The sequence below is a fragment of the Carlito syrichta genome, unplaced genomic scaffold (assembly GCF_000164805.1).
Source record: "Carlito syrichta isolate Samal-C Ts95f unplaced genomic scaffold, Tarsius_syrichta-2.0.1 Scaffold302973, whole genome shotgun sequence".
Classification (NCBI taxonomy): Eukaryota; Metazoa; Chordata; class Mammalia; order Primates; family Tarsiidae; genus Carlito; species Carlito syrichta.
The window spans coordinates 348,254-369,219 of NW_007247069.1; the positions used below are offsets into that span (position 1 = coordinate 348,254).

Sequence of the window (20,966 nt, forward strand, 5' to 3'; positions counted from 1 at the left end):
TACATACATACATACACACATCAGGAAATGCATTTTAACTATTGGGTTGCTTGGTTTTTTGAGAACTATTGAACGTATATAGTGAAGCTTTTTATTATGCAAATGAATTCAGTTTTGAAGACAATTAAATGGTAACAAAGCATTCTCTTTTTCTTTACATCATATTACAGTAATGAAGCTGTTACCTCTCAGTATGCATTTTAATGAATTTTAACTAAGATTTTAATGAGCTGACATTATCATAAATCCAAGGATTAGACAACATTGAATTTACTGGTGTTGGGAAAGGTTCACCAAGAGTTATTCATATTGTTTAAGATGGAATATAACACATTTTATGAGAAACCGTCAGCGAGTCATCCTATATAAAAAATTATGCTAATGGTTGAGTAGTACCATTACATTTAAACTGTATACATATGTATTCTTTACCTCACTTTAGAATAACAATTGGTGATGTTTTTGTTTTTATATGTTGAAACTTATAAAATAGAAAAGGCATAAACATAGCAAAGAAAATAACCCCAAATTTGTATAATGTTAAACAAATTTTAAAATTTTACTTTAAAAAATACTGATTAAGAGCTGTCTGTCATATGGTGATGCATCTTTTTTTAAAGGAAGAATCATTTTTTATCTTCCTGATTTGCATGTGTCAAGCGGATTTATAGAGTCACAGCTAATAATTTGAGAGAGATAAAGAACTTTTTATAAATAAATGGCACTTTGGCTTTTAAAGAGTATATGTTGATAGCTATAAACCTATTTAACTAGAGCACAGTTACCAGTGCTGTTTCTTCCTTCAGAGCCTCCTCGCTCTGCTTTACATTTTTAAAAAATTTCATTTCAATAGCTTTACAGGGTACAAGTCGTATTTGGTTACGTGTGTCCAGTGGTGAAGGAGTCTGGGCTTAAGCGCACCCACCAGCCCCTCCTGTGCCCAGTGCACCCAACAGGTGGCTTTTTTGTTCTTTCACCCCTTGCCACCCTCCCCTTCTGAGTCTCCAGCATCCATGACACCATCTCTCTGCTCTTGCAGATCCTTACTTTCGCTCCCACTTGTGAGGACGTGCAGTGTTTGGTTTTCTGTTGCTGTGTCAGCTCACTTAGGGCGATCTTCTCCATTCCATCCAAGTTGCTGCAAAAGACGTTGCTTCATTCTTTTTTGACAACTGAATAGTGTTCCACAATGTATGTGTACCACATTTTCATCATCCACTGATCGGTTGATGGGTATTTAGACTAATTCCACATCTTTGCAGTTGTGAATTGTGCTACAAAAAACATGTGAGTGCAGGTGTCTTTCTGACGTAACAACCTCTATTCTTTTGGGTAGATGCCTATGAATGGGATTGCTGGATCATATGATAGCTCTACTTTCAGTTCTTTGTTAAATCTCCATACTGATTTCCATAGAGGTTCACTAATTTATACTCCCACCAACAGTGTATAAGCATTCCCTTTTCACCGCATCTGCACCAGCATCTGTTGTTCCTCATATTTTAATAATGGCCGTTCTGACTGGTATAAGTATCTCATTTTTGTTTTCATTTGCATTTCCGTGATGATGAGTGTTACTGAGCATTTTTTTAATATTTGGGGGCCATTTTTGTGTCTTCTTTTGAGAATTGTCTGTGTACACTACTCGCCTACTTTTTAATGGAGTCATTTACTTTTTTCTTGCTGATTTGTTTGAGTTCTTTGTAGATCCTGGATTTTTTAAAAAAAGATGTGGGATACAATTCAGAATTAGGTATACAAGTGATCATCGTACAGGTAACTTTTGGGCCTCCCTTTGGTCTCCACTTTGCCTGGTTTGTGATCGGGTACCCTTATTGATGTTGTGTTCCCCCTCCACCCTGGCGGTATCCCGCTACTGCCAACCCCTTTCTTACAGTGTTATGGAAAATGTCTAGGGTCCGCTTATGAGCGAGAACATGGGGTACTCTGTTCTTTGTTTCTGTGATAGATCACTGAGTATGATAGACTCTAAGTCCATCCAAGTTGCAATGAAGTCCATATGTTCGTCCTTCTTTATGGCTGTGTAGTATTAGTCCTTTGTCAGATGTGTAGTTCACAAATACAGTCTCCCACTTTGCAGGTTGCCTATATGCTCTGTGGATTATTTCTTTTGCTGTACAGAAGTTTTTTAGGTCAATTAAGTCCCACTTATTTATTTTTGTTTTTGTTGCATTTGCTTTTGCGGTTGTAGCCATAGATTCTTCTCCTAGACCCATGTCCAGAAGAGTTTTTCCTAGGTTTTCTACAGGACTTTTATGACTTCATGTCTGAAATTTAAGTCTTTAGTTCCTCTTGAGTTAATTTTTGTATGTGGGGAGAGAGAGAGATCCAGCTTCATTTTTCTGCCCAGAGCTGTCCAGTGTTCCCAGCACCATTTGTCAGATATCAGATTGTAGGTACTTGGATTTATTTCTGGATTCTCTATTCTGTTGCATTAATCCGTGTGTCTGCTCTTATACCAGTATCACATTGTTTGGGTTACTATAGCCCTGTAGAATAATTTGAAGTCAGAAAATGTGATGCCTTCAGCTTTGCTCTTTTTGCTTAGGATTGCTCTGGTTATTCTGGCTGTTTTTTGGTTCCATACAAATTTTAAGACTGTTTTTTTCTATTCTGTGAAAAGTGTTGGTGGTGGTATGTTAGTGATGGCATTGAATCTGTAGATTTCTTCACATAATATGGTAATTTTAACAACGTCAGTCCTTCAAATCCATGAGCAGGGGATGCTTCTCCATTTGTTTATGTCCTCTACAATCTCTTTCATCAGAGTTTTGTAGTTCTCCTTGTAGAGATCTTTCACCCCCTTGGTCAAATCTAATCCTAGGTATTTTAGCTTTTTGGCTGTTATTGTAAATGGAATTGAGTTCTTGATTTGACTCTTAGCTTGGTTGCTGTGGGTGTATAGCAGTGCTGTTGATTTACATGTGCTGATTTTGTATCCTGAAACTTTACAGAATTCATTTGTCAAGTCCTGGAGTCTTTTGAGGGAGTCTTTAGGATTCTCTAGGTATAGGAACATATTGTTGACATACAGAGATAGTTTGATTTCTTCTTTTCTAATTTGGATACCATTTATTTCTTTTTCTTGCCTGATTGGTCTGGCTAGGACTTCCAGTACTATGTTGAATAAGAATGGTGAAAGTGGACATCCTTGCCGTGTTCCAATTTGAGAGGAAATGCATTCAACTTTCCTCTAGAATGACAGAATGACATTGGCTGTGGCTTTGTAGTTGTGACTTTTAATATTTTAAGGAACGTTTCCTCTATACCTATTTTGCTGTAGGTTTTTATCATGAAGAGATGCTGAATTTTATCAACTGCTTTTTCTCTATCTATTGAAATGATCATATGATTTTTTGTTTTTAATTCTGTTAATGTGGTAGATCACATTTATCGACTTGTATATGTTGAGCCATTCTTGCATTCCTGGGATAAAACCCACTTGGTAGTTGTGGATTATTCTTTTTTTATATGGTGTTGAATTTGGCTTGCGATATTTTGTTGAGAATTTTCATATCTGTTTTTATCAAGGATGCTGGTAGTTTCTTTCTTTCCTTTCTTTCCTTCTTTCTTTCTTTCCTTTCTTTCTTTCCTTCCTTCCCTCCCTCCCTCCCTCCCTCCCTCTCTCTCTCTTTTCTTTCTTTCTTTCTTTCCTTTCTTTCTTTCTTTCCTTCCTTCCCTCCCTCCCTCCCTCCCTCTCTCTCTCTCTCTTTTCTTTCTTTCTTTCTTTCCTTTCTTTCTTTCCTTTCTTTCTTTCTTTCCTTCCTTCCCTCCCTCCCTCCCTCCCTCTCTCTCTCTCTCTTTTCTTTCTTTCTTTCTTTCCTTTCTTTCTTTCTTTCCTTTCTTTCTTTCTTTCCTTCCTTCCCTCCCTCCCTCCCTCCCTCTCTCTCTCTCTCTTTTCTTTCTTTCTTTCTTTCCTTTCTTTCTTTCGTTCCTTCCTTCCCTCCCTCCCTCCCTCCCTCTCTCTCTCTCTCTTTTCTTTCTTTCCTTTCTTTCTTTCTTTCTTTCTTTCCTTTCTTTCTTTCCTTCCTTCCTTCCCTCCCTCCCTCCCTCCCTTCCTCCCTCTCTCTCTCTCTCTCTTTCTTTCTTTCTTTCTTTTTCCTGGTTTGGGTATCAGGGGAATACTGACTTCATAGAGCGAATTCGGGAGAATTTTCTCCCTTCAACCTTGTGGGATCGCTTCAGCAGTATGGGTGTGGCTTCTTCTTTGAAAGTCTGGAGAAACTTGACTGCGAGTTCATCAGGCCTTGGATTTTGTTGTCTTGGGAACTTTTGGTTACTGTTTCAATTCTGCTGCTCATTATTGGTCTCTTAAGGGTTTCTATTTCTTCCAGATTCAAGGTGGGGGTATTATCTGTTTCCAAGAGTGTATCCGTATCCTCTAGATTGTCTAGTCTGCTTGCATAGAGGTGTTCATAATAATCGTGGATGTACTTTTGTGTTTCTGTCATATCAGTTGTAATGTCTCCATTTTCATTTCTGTTTGAGCTAACTTGAATATTTCTCTTCATTTCTTAATTAATCTAGCCAGTGGCCTATCAGTTTTGTTTATGTTTTTAAAGAACCAACTTTTTGTTTCATTGATCCTTTGTATTTTTAAATTTAAATTACATTTATTTCTGCTCTGAGTTTTGTTATTATCTTTTTTTCTTCTGCTAGGTTTGGGTTTTGTTTTTTCACGTTTTTCTAGTTTTTACATGCTTGATTTTTAGTTGTCAATGTGTGAACTTTCAGTCTTATTAATATAGGCCTTAAGTGCTATAAATTTTCATCTGAGCACAGCTTCAAGTGTGTCCCAGGTTTGATACCTTGTTTTGTTGTTGTTATTAATTCTGAGGGATTTTTAAATTTACATCTTGATTTCATTATTGACTGACGGACCATTCAGGAGCAGATTGTTTAACTTTCATATTTTTGTTTCGTTTCATGAGTTCTTCTTGAGTTAATTTCCAGTTTTATTCCACTGTCATCTGATAAGAAGCTTGATATGATTTCAGTTTTCTGAGTTTATTGAGACTTGATTTGTGGCCTATCATATGGTCTATCTTAGAGAATGTTCCATGTGCTGATGAGAAAAATGCATACTGTAGTTTTGGGATGGAATATCCTGTAGATGTCTATTAGTTCCATTTGCTCTAGGGTTCAGTTTAACTCCATTGTTTCTTTGTTGACTTTCTGGCTTGATGGTCTACCTATTGCTGTCAGTGGAGTGTTGAAGTCTCCAACTATTATTATATTTTTGTCTATCTCTTTAGAACCTCCTCACTCTTTTCCAGTGTTCTATTGAAGCAATGAAGGGACCTAATTATAAAAAGTTGTCATCTTATATTCTTTATGTCTCTTGTACCCAGTTCAGAGTAGGCCTTCAGTCAATGTTAAATGAAACATCCTTCTCAACACTAAAGTTTCTGAAATTTTATTCTGTCTCAGAGAAGAACACACGAGTTGAGTTATGTATTTTAACCAGGCTAAGTTCAAGCTGACTAGCACATCTGACATTTTATTGACATGTACATTTTAAAGCATCATCATTGTAGACAACTGCAGTATGTGTCACTGAGTGACTTGTAGGAAACTGTGTTTCCAAACTCTCTTCACAACTTTTTGTGTTGAATCCGGTTGGGACAGATAGTGCACTCTGAAAACAGTCTTCATCAACATACCTCTTTTTTATGTATTGAATTTATACATTGTTAAATATACATCCTAACGAGTAATTTATGCACATACAGGGTTTGAAAGTCAAGAACTATAAAGCAGATGCAGTGAAGTCTTTCTCTCCCATTCCTCACTCCCCAGTGTAGTTTTTTTTTTTTTTTTTTTCCTGCAAAGGCATTTGTTGTTAATAGTTTCTTGTGTGCCTTCCAGAGATTGTTTTATGTGCATACAGGCACGTTCCAGCACATGTCTTTTCTTTCTATAATTAATGAAAACATGCAATGCATTGTCCAAACCCAGCTCCGAAACCGCTCCTTGAAAGAAGCTGCCTTCTTTGCACCTTATGGTGTTTTCAAAGCCTTGGCCCCTCCTGATGTGTCTTGCTTTTATCGTCCAGATTGTGGTTTCTGAGTTAGACATGGTAACATTCCTAAAACGCTTCAGCAGCCTGAGAGAAAGGGCTTTGCTTGAAATGTCCTGTACTCCTAAAGCGTGTCGTATGGAGCCTGGAGCCAACCAAACGTGCAGGACATGCGTGTTGAATAAGAAAGGGAGGGGGAGATGGAAGAATAAAACTCTCCTGTTACCCCATAGCGGCAGTAGCATCTAGAACTGGTTGGACAGCGAAGAACAAATATCTCAGGTACTTGCTCTCAGTTAAACAGAGCAGAATTAAATCATATTGAAATCATCTTTTAAAAATGGCCTAGGTAAAACCTACTGGGCAAAGCTTATACTCTTTGATTGAGAAGATTCGCAGATATTTTGCTGGTCTGCCATATGTCATAATGCATGTTTGATTTCAGAATTATATTGTTGTATTGTTGTATATAAATCTGTTTGATTTTAGACTTGAATTATTGTATGTCAATCAACTTTTCTTTTAATATTTATTTATAGACTATAGCAATTGCAGAGTAAAGGGCTGACCCTCAAGATCTTAATGTCTAAAATAGTTTATGGGCAGGGTAGGGCTGCCACTCAAAGGAGTTAAACAAGGGCCGGCCGCTGTGGCTCACGCCTGTCACCCAGCACTCTGGGAGGCAGAGGCGAGAGGGTTGCCTGAGTTTAGGATTTCGAGATCAGCCTGGGCAACTTGGTGAGACCTCGTCTCTACAATAAATCAATAAATGAAAAAATTAGCCAGTGTGGCGGCACAACCCGTGGTTCCAGCTACTTGGAAGGCCAAGGCGGAAGGATTGCCTGAGCCCAGCAGGTCAAGGCTGCGGTGGCCGTGAGCATACCACTGCCCCTGCCCTCCAGCTTGGGCAACAGAGTGAGACTCCGATTCAAAAAAATACATAAATAATGAAAAAATAGACAGCTGTTAAACCCGTTAAAGATGAGATGCAAAAATATAAGCAAAGTCCTTGTTTCCTATGCTACTTAATTCCTGGTGGCAGTGACTCTCATTTCTGCTTTTTCTACCTCTCATTGTGCTTACTAAGGTCACTTTGTTTACTCTTCATAATAGACCAAGTCCCTAGGCTTTGTTGTCCGTGTTTTACAGGTGAGAAGCAGAGACTTACAATGTCTAGGGGACCTGCATAAAATCATCAAAATAATAAAAGCAATGGGCCGGGCTTGGTGGCTCAGCCTGACATCCCAGCACTTTGGGAGGCCGAGGCGAGTAGATTGCCTGAGCCCATGGGTTCGAGACCAGCCCGGGCAACTTGGCAAGACCTTGTCTCTTCCACACATCAAAAATTAGCCAGGTGCGGTAGCGCAAGCCTGTCCAACTACTTGGAAGGCTGAGATGGAAGCAACGCCAGAGCCCAGGAGGTCGACGCCGGGGTGGCCGCGAGCTTGCCACTGCACTCCAGCTTGGGCGACGGAGGGAGACTCCAACTCAAAAAATGCGACGCCTCAGGACCTGGAGTCTGCCTCCGGCGAAGGTCGAGTGTTGTGATCGAGGGATGAAGGCATGGCTGGAGGGACCTTCAGAGGCCAGACCACACCGAGCCACAGAAGACTTCCCGGAGCTGCCCTGGGGTAATCGTTAGCAGTGATTTCTGAAGCATCCAGATTGGAGGATAAAGCATATAGGCATCCAATTCTTAGGTGATGTTGAAGACTTTTGATTTCGGAAAGCATACATAAATGTCCTCCTTTGCCGCCGGGCTATGAGAAGGAAAATGAGGCTTCTGTGCCCATCCTTCTCACCTGGCGCGGCCATCCGTCTTCGGTGGCCGGGCACCCGTGGCACGTTGAGGCCGTCTCTCACAAGGCCTCTGGGAAGCGAGGGCTTCCCTCGGAGTAAGCCGGGGGGATGTCAACGTTGAGCGTGTGATTAAGGCTTTCCTTGGCTGGCGTCTGTGACGTCTGATTGTTTGGGACCACTAGTCCATGTGTACTCGGTGATCTGTCACAGGCACCAAGAGCGCCCGTGTGCTCTCATCCGTCAGCGGACCTTGAGCAGTGATCTTAGCCCCGTAGGAAAGGGGTTGGCAGTAGTGGGAAGCCGCCAGGGCAGGGGGGCTGGGATTGGCAGTTGAGGGAGGCCGCCAGGGCAGGGGGGCTGGGATTGGCAGTTGAGGGAAACCGCCAGGGGAGGGAGGGGCGTGCCTCATCCACAAGGGTACCTGCAGAATGAGCATGTGTATGCCTAACCCTGAACTGTATCCCACATCCGTAAAATAAAAAAAGGAGAGAAAAGAAATTTTCCTTGTAGGTTCTATACATGAGGATTTGAATTTTCTTGTCTATTTTTTTATGAAAGTTATTGTATTTTTGCTTGTCATGAAAATCTAAATCTCTCTCATGAATAATATCGTTAAACATCACACTTTTAGTATGCTTATCTTGCACCCATATCTCTTCTTTATTAAAATGTCTACACACACACACACACACACACACACACACACACACACACACACAAAGAAAATGATCCTCTGAACACATGCAGAAGATTGAAACAGGACCCCTACCTATCACCATACACAAAAATTAACTCTAAATGGATCAAAGACCTACATGTAAAACTTCAAACTGTAAGAACCTTAGAAAATGCAGGAAACGCTCTTATGGAAGTTGGTACTGGCAACCGATTCCTGATCATAACCGGAAGTGCCCAGACCATAAGAGATAAAATAGACAAGTGGGACCTCATTAAACTGACAAGCTTCTGCAAAGCCAAATAAACCATCAAGAGAGCAGGGAGACAGCCCACAGAATGGGAAAAAATATTTGCCAACTGTATGCCTGACAAAGGCCTAACATCTAGGATCTACAAGGAACTCAAACATGCCAAAAGGAAAAAAAACAAACAGCCCCTTTAAAAAGTGGGGAAAAGGCATTAATAGACACTTCTCAAAAGAAGACATACGGGCAGCCAACAGACACCTGGAAAAGTGCTCAGCCTCACTCATCAGAGAAATGCAAATCCAAACCACACTGAGATACCACCTGACCCCAGTAAGAATGGCCATCAGTAATAAAACACACAACAACAGATGCTGGCGAGGATGTGGAGAAAAAGGAATGCTTCTACACTGTTGGTGGGAGTGCAAACTTGTACAACCTCTCTGGAAAACAGTCTGGAGATTTCGGAAAAAACTAGAAATTGACCTTCCATATGACCCAGCAATTCCCCTCTTGGGAATATACCCGGAGGGACTCAAATTATTCTACAAAAAAGATACCTGCACTTGTATGTTTGTTGCAGCTCTGTTCACAATAGCAAAAACATGGAACCAACCGTGTTGCCCATCGAAGCTGGACTGGATAAAAAAAAAAAAAAAATGTGGTACATATACACAATGGAATATTATGCAGCCATAAAGAAGGACAAATATATGGGCTTTGCAGCAAATTGGATGGGTTTGGAGTCAATCATATTCAGTGATCTATCACAGAAACAAAGAACTGAGTTCCATATCTTCTCACTCATAAGGTGACCTTGAACAATTATAATGCTATAAGAAAGTGATTGACAGTAGCGGAAAACTGTCAGGGGAAGGGAGGTGGGACTGGCAGTTGGTGGAAACTGCCAGGGGAGGGAGGAGCATCCCTCGTCAATAAGGGTGCCTGCATGATCAATGTTTGTATACCTAACCCTGAGTTGTGCCCCACATCTTTATAATAAATACATAAATTAATAATAAAATTTAAAAAGGAAATGATCCTATTTGCCACTTTCTGATTTTTCGTTGGCTGCCTGCATTGTAGACAGTTTGTCCTGCACTCAGAACAGTCGTGATAAGACTGCGCATCAGGAGTAGCAGGGAAATAAGGTTCTGATTTCACAATCTGTGTACAGTTTGTAGCAGGAGTAAGGTTAACATTTGGTGCATTTTAAATGGGCAAAATCTGGGATCAAAGTAGTTTATGAGCTTCAATAACATGGTATTGTGAATTGCCAAGATTAGGTCAAAATAACGGAGGTTTGATAGACTTGCTGATGAATCTTTCTGAGGAAGTCTCCGAGCTGAGCCGGAGTCTCCATATGAGAGGGAAGGAGGTGTGTCCGGCTGTGTCCGATCTCCAGGCACTCTGGGAGTGGCATCGCGGCAGTTCCTTGGCCAAGAACAGCTCGATGACCCAGGGAAGACAGCCCTCCTGGCGTCAGATGGCATCTGTCTTCATCCCTCATGGTGGGGCACATTCCCTGCACAGGGCCACACTGGCCCCAGTGTCCGGCAGAGGAGGAGAGGGGGTTTCCTTCAGACCTCCTTATGTAAGAGGTTTCTGTCTCCAAAAAAACCCCCAAAAACAAAAAGAGGCTTCTGTCTGATAGGAGAGACGAAAGTTTGATGAGCACGTACATCGATTTTTAAATATTTGAATACGATTGCGGAGATTGTGTAATTGATTTTCACCGTGAGAACCCAGAATTGCTTATATTTGCCAAAGGTATCCAGTACTTGTCTGATATCAGTTTGTTGTCATAGAAATTGTGGAGAGGTAGGGCTGACGTGGCGTCAGGAACACAGGAACTTGTGTTTTGCCCAGGTAAACAGACACTGTCAGGCACACGGTGTCCGATCAGTGCCAGTGACATCACGTGAGTTTTGTGAAATTATGTAAATGTAGCCTTCGGGGCATTTGCATTCAAAAAGTGCCGAGTGTGCCCCTTGCTTCCTTTTCTCCCGCTTAGCTGTCAGAGGATGGGGAGGCTCTTGAGAATATGCGGTGGTTGGGTAACGAGATGGCCGAGTGTTCATGACTATGCTCAGAATTCATTGGGTGGCAAGAGGAAACAGGGTTGCTGAGCCTTTGGAATAGACCAGAGAAGTGATGGAGCTTGTTTTCATCAGCCAATTTAAAATTTTTCTGAATTAGGAGACATTTCAAGCTTCTTGTCATGTGGTAATCAAATAGAACATTTCCTGAAGAAAATAGGATGTCAAATTGCATCTATTTCAGCAGAATTCATGACAGTGGAGAGTACTTCTCATCTTTTGTGATGGGGGGATGTTTGCAAATTTTATTATTGGATGGCTCAGACTTAGAAAATCTACTGGCATTGAGGGTATGATGTTATTAAAAAATTCAAAAATGTAGCTGAAGGCACTAGGCTTTTGTGTATGTTCCTATGTAAAAGAGGAACTTAAACAGGCCACTCTCAAGCTGTTTGTCCGTAAGTGGATGGATTGTGGTGAGACCCTGAGGACCGTGCATCTGAGACTTGCAGTGGGGACGCCCAGGCCATGTGCTGCTGAGACAGGTGAAACCGTTGCGTCACGTGAAGTGTGAGATCAGCCCCATCAGTGACACACTGTCCCTTTTATCTGGAGATGCGCCGAGTTCCAGGCGCAGGGAAACACATAGGCACCGGTAGTTTCCAAGTCACTGGCGTTCCTGACAGGGAGGGTTGCCCGTGAGCTTCCTCTCCTTCCAACCTGCCTTTCAGCAGCCGGGGTGAGATTACTCAGAGACCCTCCCAATAGGCAGTAAGTAGCACATAGATTCCAGGACACCCTGGCACTGCAGGGAGCCCTCATGTGCAAGAATCCTTAGGCCACCGAGCCGGTCACTCCCGACACCTGGCGGACACTTGGCACGGTTGTTTCTGGAGATCTCGTGCATCGGAATGGACCACAGGAAAGGCCGGGCAGGGACGCCACGCCAGGAGGGGCCGGGCCCAGGCCCCTGTGGACGTCTGTGTCTGAGGGCCAGGAAGGGCAGGGTGGGGTCCCGACACAGCAGCACTCGCCGTGGCTTGTGGCTTTGCTCCCTTTCTCGGATTGGCAGATGGAGCCGAGCGGGGATGGCCCCCACGTGTGGAGCCAACACAGCCTCGGGCACACGGCCGACTTAAACGCCACCGTGATGCGTGTGTGGATTGAAAGTCCGTACACATGTACCCAAGTGGCCTTTGGTCTTCTCCAGTTTTGTTTCTTGGGTCTACTGCTGAGGAGGGCTGGGAGTTGAGCAGAGCGAGAGCGTGGGCAGATCAGGCGTCCACATTGCCCCTGGGGTGCTGTCCTGGGACCTGGCTGTGCCTGGGGCCTGTGGGGCGCGGCCAGGCAGAGAAGCCAGAGGCGGGCAGGTGGTCACTGGTATCCATCCTGTGTACGGGAACCCTGGAAAGCTGGTGTGTTTGTCTTCTTATGGATCGTCTGTCCTTCACCTGTGGTCATCGATCTTCTGTCATCTATCTAGCTATCATGTATCCATCGTCTCCATCTGTCTGTCTGTCTGCTACATCCAACTTCTATCCTCCACTTATCTGCCATCCATCTATCATCTCTTAAATATCTCCTCTCATCTGTCAGTCACCTGTCTATCATCACCCCCAAGCTCAGGCCCAAGGAAGGTAAAGGCAGTATTCTATGCCTGAGATAATCTGGTGTCTGTCCTTGTCCGTATCCTAAGAAACACTAGTTAAGATTTTTTTGGTTCAGCGGGCCCGTGTGCTTCTAGGTTTTAAATTGACTGTGGTATGTCTCCTCATGACCAGAATACAAGGCATGGCTTGGACCAAGTATGGGCAGTGTCCCGACCAGATAGTTATGGCAGGCAGGTGCTTGGGAGCCCAGTTGGTGGGTGGGAGGGTGGCGAGGCGGGCTTTGTTCCGCAAGAGGAAGGTGTCACCTCAGGCGAATCCAGGGTGGGCCAGCGGTGGAGACCACCCTCCCTCCCCAGGGTGTCCAGAGGGGGTTGGCAGTGTCGATGCCCACCCCCCACACACCCTGTACTTAGTACAGTCTCCTTCTTGATCCGTTTCCTTGGCGCTTCCTGTGATCGTGGAAAAGTTCTCCCCACTGGAGCAATTTTGTGGGCAGTGCCTCTTTAAGGAGAAAAAAGAGGAGCTGATAGACATCAATTAGCCCAACCCCCCTTCCACCTGTGCTGGTGGATGGGTGTGCAGATCCCTGTCAAATGTCAGACGCCAGGCTCTGCCAAAGTGGCCCTTCTCAGAGGCCTGAACTACCAGCCGGAGGAAGTGCCCACTAGAGGCGGGCTAAGTGCAGAGTGTGTGAAGGCATGGGGATCTACACTGCTCTGCGGTCCCACTCTGGACACCCCGGGGAGGAAGGGTGGGGTCTACACCGCTCACTCAGATGTGGTCAGATGTCGCCAGTCTGCAGTGCCACCTGGGTCTGCGAGTCTGAGGGACCTCCACGCCATGTCCCCAGGAGAACATGGGCGTTACAGAGGTGAGGGTGACATCGCGCCGAGCACCATGCTTCCATGCGGTCTTGAAGAATCCTTCAGCAAGGCTGAGACGTCCAGCCCTGACCCAGCATGTCCGGCAGGCCTGCTCATGACACCGCGGTGAGGACAGAGGGCGGGAAAAGGACTGATCTTAACACTTGGCCCAGGAGCCGGGCTGGCCGGCCTCCTAGTCTGCATGGCGTCTGTGCTTGTGTGTTCTTCCCTGTGAACCCGGGCCCAGCCCCACCCAGGAGCAGGTCGAAGGGCATCCTGGCTTACCCAGCATGCTGCGGTTCATGCCGTGGGTTTACCTGGACCATTTGACGAGCAGATGTGCAGGGTCTCATGGGGGCTGGAGCCGCCGTCTGCCTCCCAGCGGCAACCAGGCTGGAGACAGGGTGGGGACCTGACCCTAGACTTTAGAAATCACCTTGCAGGGAAAATTATCTTAGGAGCCATTCGAAGGTGTTAAAAAGGAATCCACATGATCACACCTGCATCTTTTTTTTTTTTTTAAAGATGTGGGGTACAATTCAGGGTTGGGTATACACATGGTCATTGTATAGGTAAAGTTTGGGCATCACTTTGGTCCCTACTTCACGTGGTTTGAGATCAGGTACCCCTATTGATGAGGTGTGACCCCTCCCCATCCCCTGGCAGTTTCTCACTACTATCGATCCCTTTCTTAGAGTATTATGATAATTGTTCAGGTTCTACTTATGAACGTGTGGTACTCAGTTCTTTGTTTCTGTGACTGAACACTCAGTATTAGAGACTCTAGGTCCACCTATGCCTGCAGCTTATCAAACTCACAATAGCTAAATGGAGAGTTTAAAGAGAAGGCAGAGAAGGAGGTCAAGTGGGATATTCTCTCATCGATTCCCAGAGGGCAGAAGGACATGCAGAGCCAGGCCCACAGAGACAGGACGGGGGACGCATGCAGACGCTGCAAAGCAGTGCAGCGTGAGTCGGCACTGATCGCAGTGCAGACACTGCGGCTGAAGCTGTGGTTCTCTCACCCAGTGGACGAGGATCACACAACCTGTCACACACCGGGATGCTGTCTTCGGCGCATGGTGTGGCCCCGCTCAATGTTAGTCAGGGAGCAGTTATTTATTTATTTGTTTTCTGAGTTGGGGTCTCACTCCATCACCCAGGCTGGAGTGCCGTGGCGCGCTCACGGCCACCCTAGTGCTGACCCGCTACCGTACTCGGCGGCCATACCTCTTACCATACCTGGCTAATTTTTTGTTTATTGTGGAGACAAGATCTCTCCAAGTTGCCTGGACTGGTCTCGAACCTGCGTGCTCAGGCAAATTCTCTCCCCTCGGCCTCCCAAAGTGCTGGATTACAGACTGAGCCACCGAGCCTGCTCGGAGCAGTTATTTTAATTTTATTTTTTATTTTTTTTGAGTTGGAGTCTCACTCTGTCACCCAGACTGGAGGGCAGTGGCTGCTCCCGGCCACTGCAGCCTCGACCCACTGGGCTCCAGTGATCCTTCCACCTCAGCCTTCCAAGTAGCTGGAACGACAGGCGTGTACTACCACGCTCGGCTAATTTTTTGATTTATTGTAGAGATGAGGTCTCGTCAAGTTGACCAGGCGGGTCTCGAACCCGCGGGCTCAGGCAATCCACTCACCTCGGCCTTCCAAAGCACGGGATTACAGACTGAGTCACTGAGCCCAGCGGAGCAGTTATTTTTAAAATAGGAGGGTCATTTGAGCGAAAAAAGCAAATGTAAAAGAACACTCCTGTTGCGATCCAGAACAAAGCTGCACATATTCTCTCCATGCATGGCCAAAGGCCCCGGGTACCCGCCTGACTCATGTGACTTGCTGAACTCTCATCTTCGTGAGCTAAGTACCACGTGTGAGCAATGACATGGCCTAGAGTTCAGTGTCTTCCAGGAAATGGGGATGTCACCGGCCACACGGCCTGGCCGTTGGCTGCACATGCAGGGACCACACCTGCCCACAGGGAGACCTGTGCTCGCTGGCTTTCAGCTGCTGGGCGTGCCTTTCCCACACCCAGCATGGGGTCCTGCACAGTCAGGGGAAGGCGTGAGGCGAGAGCGCAGGGGACCACTTCGCCCTCCGAGGCTCTGTAACTTGGTCTCCTCAGTCCGCTGATGACAGAGTGACGGGCGAAAGGGCTCACACAGTTTTGCATGTGTGCATAGGAGCCGGGTAAGGCATGACAGCCAAGGAGGGGCCAGAACCTGAGAGGCGAGGCCAGAGCCAGACACCCTCCCCTAAGGCAGCTGGAAGCGGGTGGAGCTGGCTCCAGAGGGAGAGGAGAGAAGTCTCAGAGGAGCTGAGGGGCCAGAGTGCAGACTCCAGCCAGACGAGCGCCTTCGGGCTCCGACGTGGTGCCGACCGCAGTTCTTTCTGCGCCAGGCCCCTGTCTCCCTGTCTCATGAGCCTGGGCGGGATTCCCTGGGGACCCTCTGGGGGACCGGAGCCAGGGTGAGAGCTCAGCCGCCTGTGCTGCGGGGTGCTCCCAGGTGCCTGAGGTGAGCAGCCAAGGCACCTTATTGGGGGTCTTGGCTTCTGAGCTCCCGCAAGAGAGGGGAGAGACCCACGCACGGCAGGCGCACATGCCTAGGACCGAGTTCTGGAAGTGGCATCCCATCACTTTGTGAACATTCTCTTCATTAAAGGCAGCTGCCAGGTTTTGTTCTCAGTCAGGGGAGGGGGCTTGCCAGGGGAGTCAACGCCAGCGGGGGGGCCTCTGGGGGCCGTTAGGGCCAGGACTTGCCAGGGCACTGTCGCGCCGGTCATGTTTTAACCCATTTCCCAGCCGCTCCCTGGACAACAGGAGCGCGTCGTGATGTTCAGTGCCCACCTGTGGAATTGAATTCATGTGTCAGACGTCTCGATGTCCTAAACATGAACTCGGCTGCATCCACCGCCCTTGTCATTCACAGTGTTCTCCTCCTCCTCCAAAACAATTTTCTAAGTCGCGGTGCATACCAGTGTGAAAACCAGTCACGTGTAACTCAGGCCATGTTACGACGAGGGGACCTCTGGTTTCCGGCTCCTACACAGCAGTGGACGTGTGGGTTCCAATTCGCACACAGGCTCCTCCCCTGGCCCCAGGAGGGGAGGGTTCCTCACTCAGGCCCACAGTAGTGCTCTGCCAACGTGCACCTGTTATGCCCTCTTTCTTCTCAAAATTTTATTATTTTGAAGTTCACCTACCATATGCTTTTCATGTTAACTTTAATTTTTAAGATTCTGTTTTTAACTGACAGATGATTTCTCGTATTATACGTTGACGTGGTACGGTGCACACTTGTTAGAGGGCTGTGATCCAAAGGGGAGAGAAGGGAGCCCCTGTGCCCTTTGTGGGGCTCAGAGGCAGAACCAAGTGGAGCACGCCAGCATGCTGAACCAGGGAAGAAGCCCAGGGTTCCCTCTCCCCCTTGAACCCTGTCCCTCGGTCCTCTGTGTCTACCCGAGCACAAGAGGAAGTCGTCCCTGAAGCATCTTACTGCCCGAAGTCCAGACCTGCCAAAGAAGGAGACAGTGATCTTGGCTTCTCTCCCTGAGTTTTCATTCACTGAACCCATGTCACAGAAAAAAAGACTCAAGTCTGTCCACAACCCTGGGCAGTCATTTGACACAAACCTTTGTCCACTCTGAGGGTCCAGCAGGCCGTTGTCTGTTCTTCCAGTCACTGCTTCCCCCAGAAACCATCCCCTACCTCCAATCGTCCATACTTCCCATCTACCTCCCCAGAGAGGGAGGTCTGTGAGTGTCAAGGCCCAATCCGGATACTGGGCGGTCGCCCTGTGACCCCCTGCACGTGGATGCTTCCGCGGCCTTTTCTCCAAGCCACCTGCCTTCGTGAGCTGATTTCTCAGGAGCCTTCAGAGCGCAGGGAGGAGGATGCTTTCCCCTGGCCCGGCACTTGGTGGGGAGGGAAATGGATGCTGCCGTCGTGGGCACAGTGCGTCCTTCTCGTGGTGTAGCCCCACCGCCTCTCAGCTTCTGTCTTTTCCCGGAATGTCTGTCATTCAGACTCACTTTTCTTCTCAGATTTGGAGCTTTTGGTGCTCACATTTGGCCCTGTGCTCTTGTTCTGGCTCGCTTGCCAGCTACACCTGGAAAGATTGTTTTCCATTCCTCCTTTCAGGTAGGGGATTAAGGGGGATTTCTCTCTCTCTCTCTCTCTCTCTCTCTCTCTCTTTCTGTTACACACACACACACACATACACGCACACACACTCTTGGCATTTGAACTCACCTGGTCACTGTGTGTCCAAGACCACTTGAGTTCTCCTCACCCAACATGGCGACTCCCTCCCGACAGTAGCATGTTCCACCTTGTTGTCAGCCGGTAAGTCACAGGCCAAACTCAGGACCGATATGAATGACTAGCACACACACACGGGCTGAGAACCAGTGCTTCATTCTGCCTTCTTACATTTATGAGTGAACAGCCAGAACCGGGGCACATATAAGCAGATACCAGAACACGTGTTTCATCCTCTAAAGTCTGAGAGGCGTAAACCCGACTTGACTCTTTCCTAAAGCTAAGTCTGATGCTTGCTGTGCTGGGACCCGCTGAGAGCCTGGTTTTCCCTTGAGAGTTGTGTTTGCAAGAGAGAAGAGGCATGTTTTCTTGTCCTGGAGACCTGGGGTGAGGGGAGGGATGTCACTAGCACGAGTGGATGCCCTGAGCACGGGACCGTCCCCGGCGAGCCCCTTCCAAGCTGAGGGAAAGAGCACTTGCTATGCCCTCTCTCTCTCCTGACTGTGGGTGGAAACCTGGGCGGCCTGAGGTCACCCCAGTGGTAGATTTCTTGGCTTCACTTGCAAGTGGGAAGTCATCTTCCTTCTCTTGCAAGTGCCATAAACACGTTTTATGTTGTAAGAGTAGTGGTTCTTAGAGTTTGTTATGACATTATTCTCCTTTTTTTCCCTGTGTCAAAGGGACTTTTGAAAAAAAAAATTTTTGATTGTCACAGATCAGTGCAACATTGTATTTCAGGATAACTGGCCACCGTCTTACGATGGCTTTCTGCACGTCATTTGTGGGAGCGGCCCCGGGGTCATCCTTGGACTGGCCAGATGTGTCCATCTGGAGTGGAGCAAGGGGCTGCCAAGACACCGAGTGCCGCCAGTCCTGGAGGTCACAGGGCACGCAGCACCCTCTGGCCGTGTTTTTGTACTTCCTAACACTGCACAGTGGGGCAGCTGTTCTGCATTTAGAACATGAATGGGATCATCTACCAGAGGGAACCATGGCGTTCACCCCTTCTCATCACTTGCTTGGGTGTCACACTTGAACAGATGCCTCCCCCAGCCTCTGAAGAAGCAAGTTCGTGTCACAGGAGTCATCTCTTCCTGGACCGCTAGACAGGGGACCGGAAGTGTGAGGTTCGCAGTGCTCACGTGGGACCCACTTCCTTAGCAGTGAAGGCGTCAGTCAGTCAGTGTACACACTGAACCAGCTTTCTGGGCCGGATTCTCGGCTCCTCCAGCAAGAGGCAGGCTGTCATCTCCAGAAAGGCTGTGACTTCACGAGGATGGAAAGCTCCGTTACAGGGCATGCTGCAGGGGAAGCCAGCCTTCCTCTGCGGCTCTCTGGAGCTGTCTGAGGACAGGAGCCCTGTTTATGTGGAGGTTGACGGTTGACCCAGAGTCCTGGCCACACAAGGTGGAGTGTCCCAGAGTGGGTCTTGCGGGGGTCATGGAGGGAGCTGGAGTGGCCAGTGCCCATGTGCAGGCGTGATGCATGTGGCAGGCTGTCTGGCGCTGGTTTCTAGCAGCTTGTCATGGGCATGTGTGCACACATGTGCCTGTGTCATGTGCATGTGTTTGCCCTATATCTTCTGGAGCCAAACGCGTTGGTGTTGGGACGTCAGAGAACAGGAAGTAGAGGCAGCTGTAGTGTGTGGCATGTTTGCTGTCTCAGCGACGTTCTTGGAAGTCCTCCCTGAGGCTGACAAGGCTCCTCTCTACCAGATACACCCAGCTTCTGCAGCTGATGGGGCCTGGCCACCCTCCCGGGCTTCCTCTCTCACGGACAGCAGAGGGGTAGGGGCAGAGAGACAGGTGACATTTGAAGAGCCAGGCACGACAGATTGGCCATGGTCACAGCAGATATCCAGACTGCTATTCCCTTCTTGGAAGGGGATTCATGGCCACACCGCTGTGGGGTTGTCTCTGCCCTAAGGCTGTGCTGTCGACATGTTGCCTGAAGGGTGGAGATGCAGAGAGGCTGGAGGGCAGGTGGCCTGGGTGTGGGTGCTGGTGCGTGCGAGGTGGCCCCGGCTCTGTCTCCCGAGGCATCGTGAGAGCAGCGTGGGCCTGCTCACGCTCATGTGCTAGAAAGGCCTTTCCCAGGGCCTCTCCCACTTCCCTCCAGTCCACGGGCTTGTTCACCTAGGCCATGTGTGCATGACGTCTGCACCTTGGTCTCTGTTAAATCTCAGAACGATAGCGTGGAGACTCCGTACCATGCCGCCCTTAGGCTTAGCTTACTTTTTAAAGTAGGATTTTCGAGCACTTTGCCAGCCCTTCCCCTGGGGTTGCACACTGGAGTTGGCTCTAGACTATCTTAAGATGGGCGTGGCTGTGTTCTCAGTCCACATCCAGGCAATTGTTCCTGAACAGAGTCAGCAAGACTTGACGTGACCTTGTGCAGCGCAAAGCTGAAGTGGCTGTCCCTGAGTTTCTTGCTGTCATTCTCTTTCCTCAGTGCTGCGTGACGACTTCCGGCAAAACCCCACGGACGTCGTGGTGGCAGCGGGAGAGCCCGCCATCTTGGAGTGCCAGCCGCCCCGTGGACACCCTGAGCCCACCATCTACTGGAAAAAAGACAAAGTTCGAATCGATGACAAAGAAGAGAGAATAAGTGTGAGTTAAATGAAAATGATGCTGGAAAACATGGAATTTGAAGTCTTAAAATAGATACATTTTATGCTTTAACTTATTGTTCATAAAATTGTTTTTGAAAAGACTTAAAAACAAAAACGTATGGGTGAAACGACAAAGAGGCAAAATGATACTAATCATATGTCAACATGTTAACATATGTTAATTGTAACATATTAACAATTATGTTAATAATTGCCCCCATCTGAATATGCGACTGTATCTTTGCAGTACACGATTGATGGCGTGGCTTTTTTTCGAGATCTCCAAAGCTTCTATTGATCTCACAATTCATGTGTGTCACAGTATAAATGACAGTCATAAACCATATTCACCACATCGAATTTTGCATGATTTTCAAATTACAAGAGGAAATCATGTAAGGTGGTGAACATTTCAAGTGTTTGTTTCTGTTTTTCCTATGAGATAATATTTGTACCAGTAAAGCTTTATACATGAGTTAATTTAGAAGCAAATGCAATGCATACAAAATAGAATTAAAAGAAGCTGAATCTGTATGACAGCTTATGGAGAACAACCCCTCTGTTCTAAAAGGAAACTGGTGATCGCGTTCATCAGCTGCCTAAGAGTCAAGACGAAACCCCCAGACACAGAGGAATGGCAGGTCGTCATTCTACTTTTTCAGAAGATCCACTCAAAATCTGTACGTGAAGTTTCTAAGTGAGAACCGGGCCACGAAAAAGTATCTAATGCCCCCACTTTCTGATGTTAATTAGCAGTATAATTTTAATAACCAATGCAACAATAGATGAAATATATTTTATTTAAGATAATGTTTC

General features: G+C 46.8%; 1 protein-coding gene across 1 annotated transcript in view; it reads left to right on the forward strand.

The window, feature by feature from the left end:
- ROBO2 (roundabout guidance receptor 2) overlaps positions 1–20,966 on the forward strand; it is a gene marked incomplete at its 5' end in the record, with an annotated part of 485,855 nt that overhangs the window by 298,142 nt on the left and 166,747 nt on the right. Inside the window, one exon of the mRNA XM_021711978.1 lies at positions 19,991–20,148. Within this exon, the coding sequence (XP_021567653.1) occupies positions 19,991–20,148 (158 nt within the window). The remainder of the gene's footprint in view (positions 1–19,990; positions 20,149–20,966) is intronic.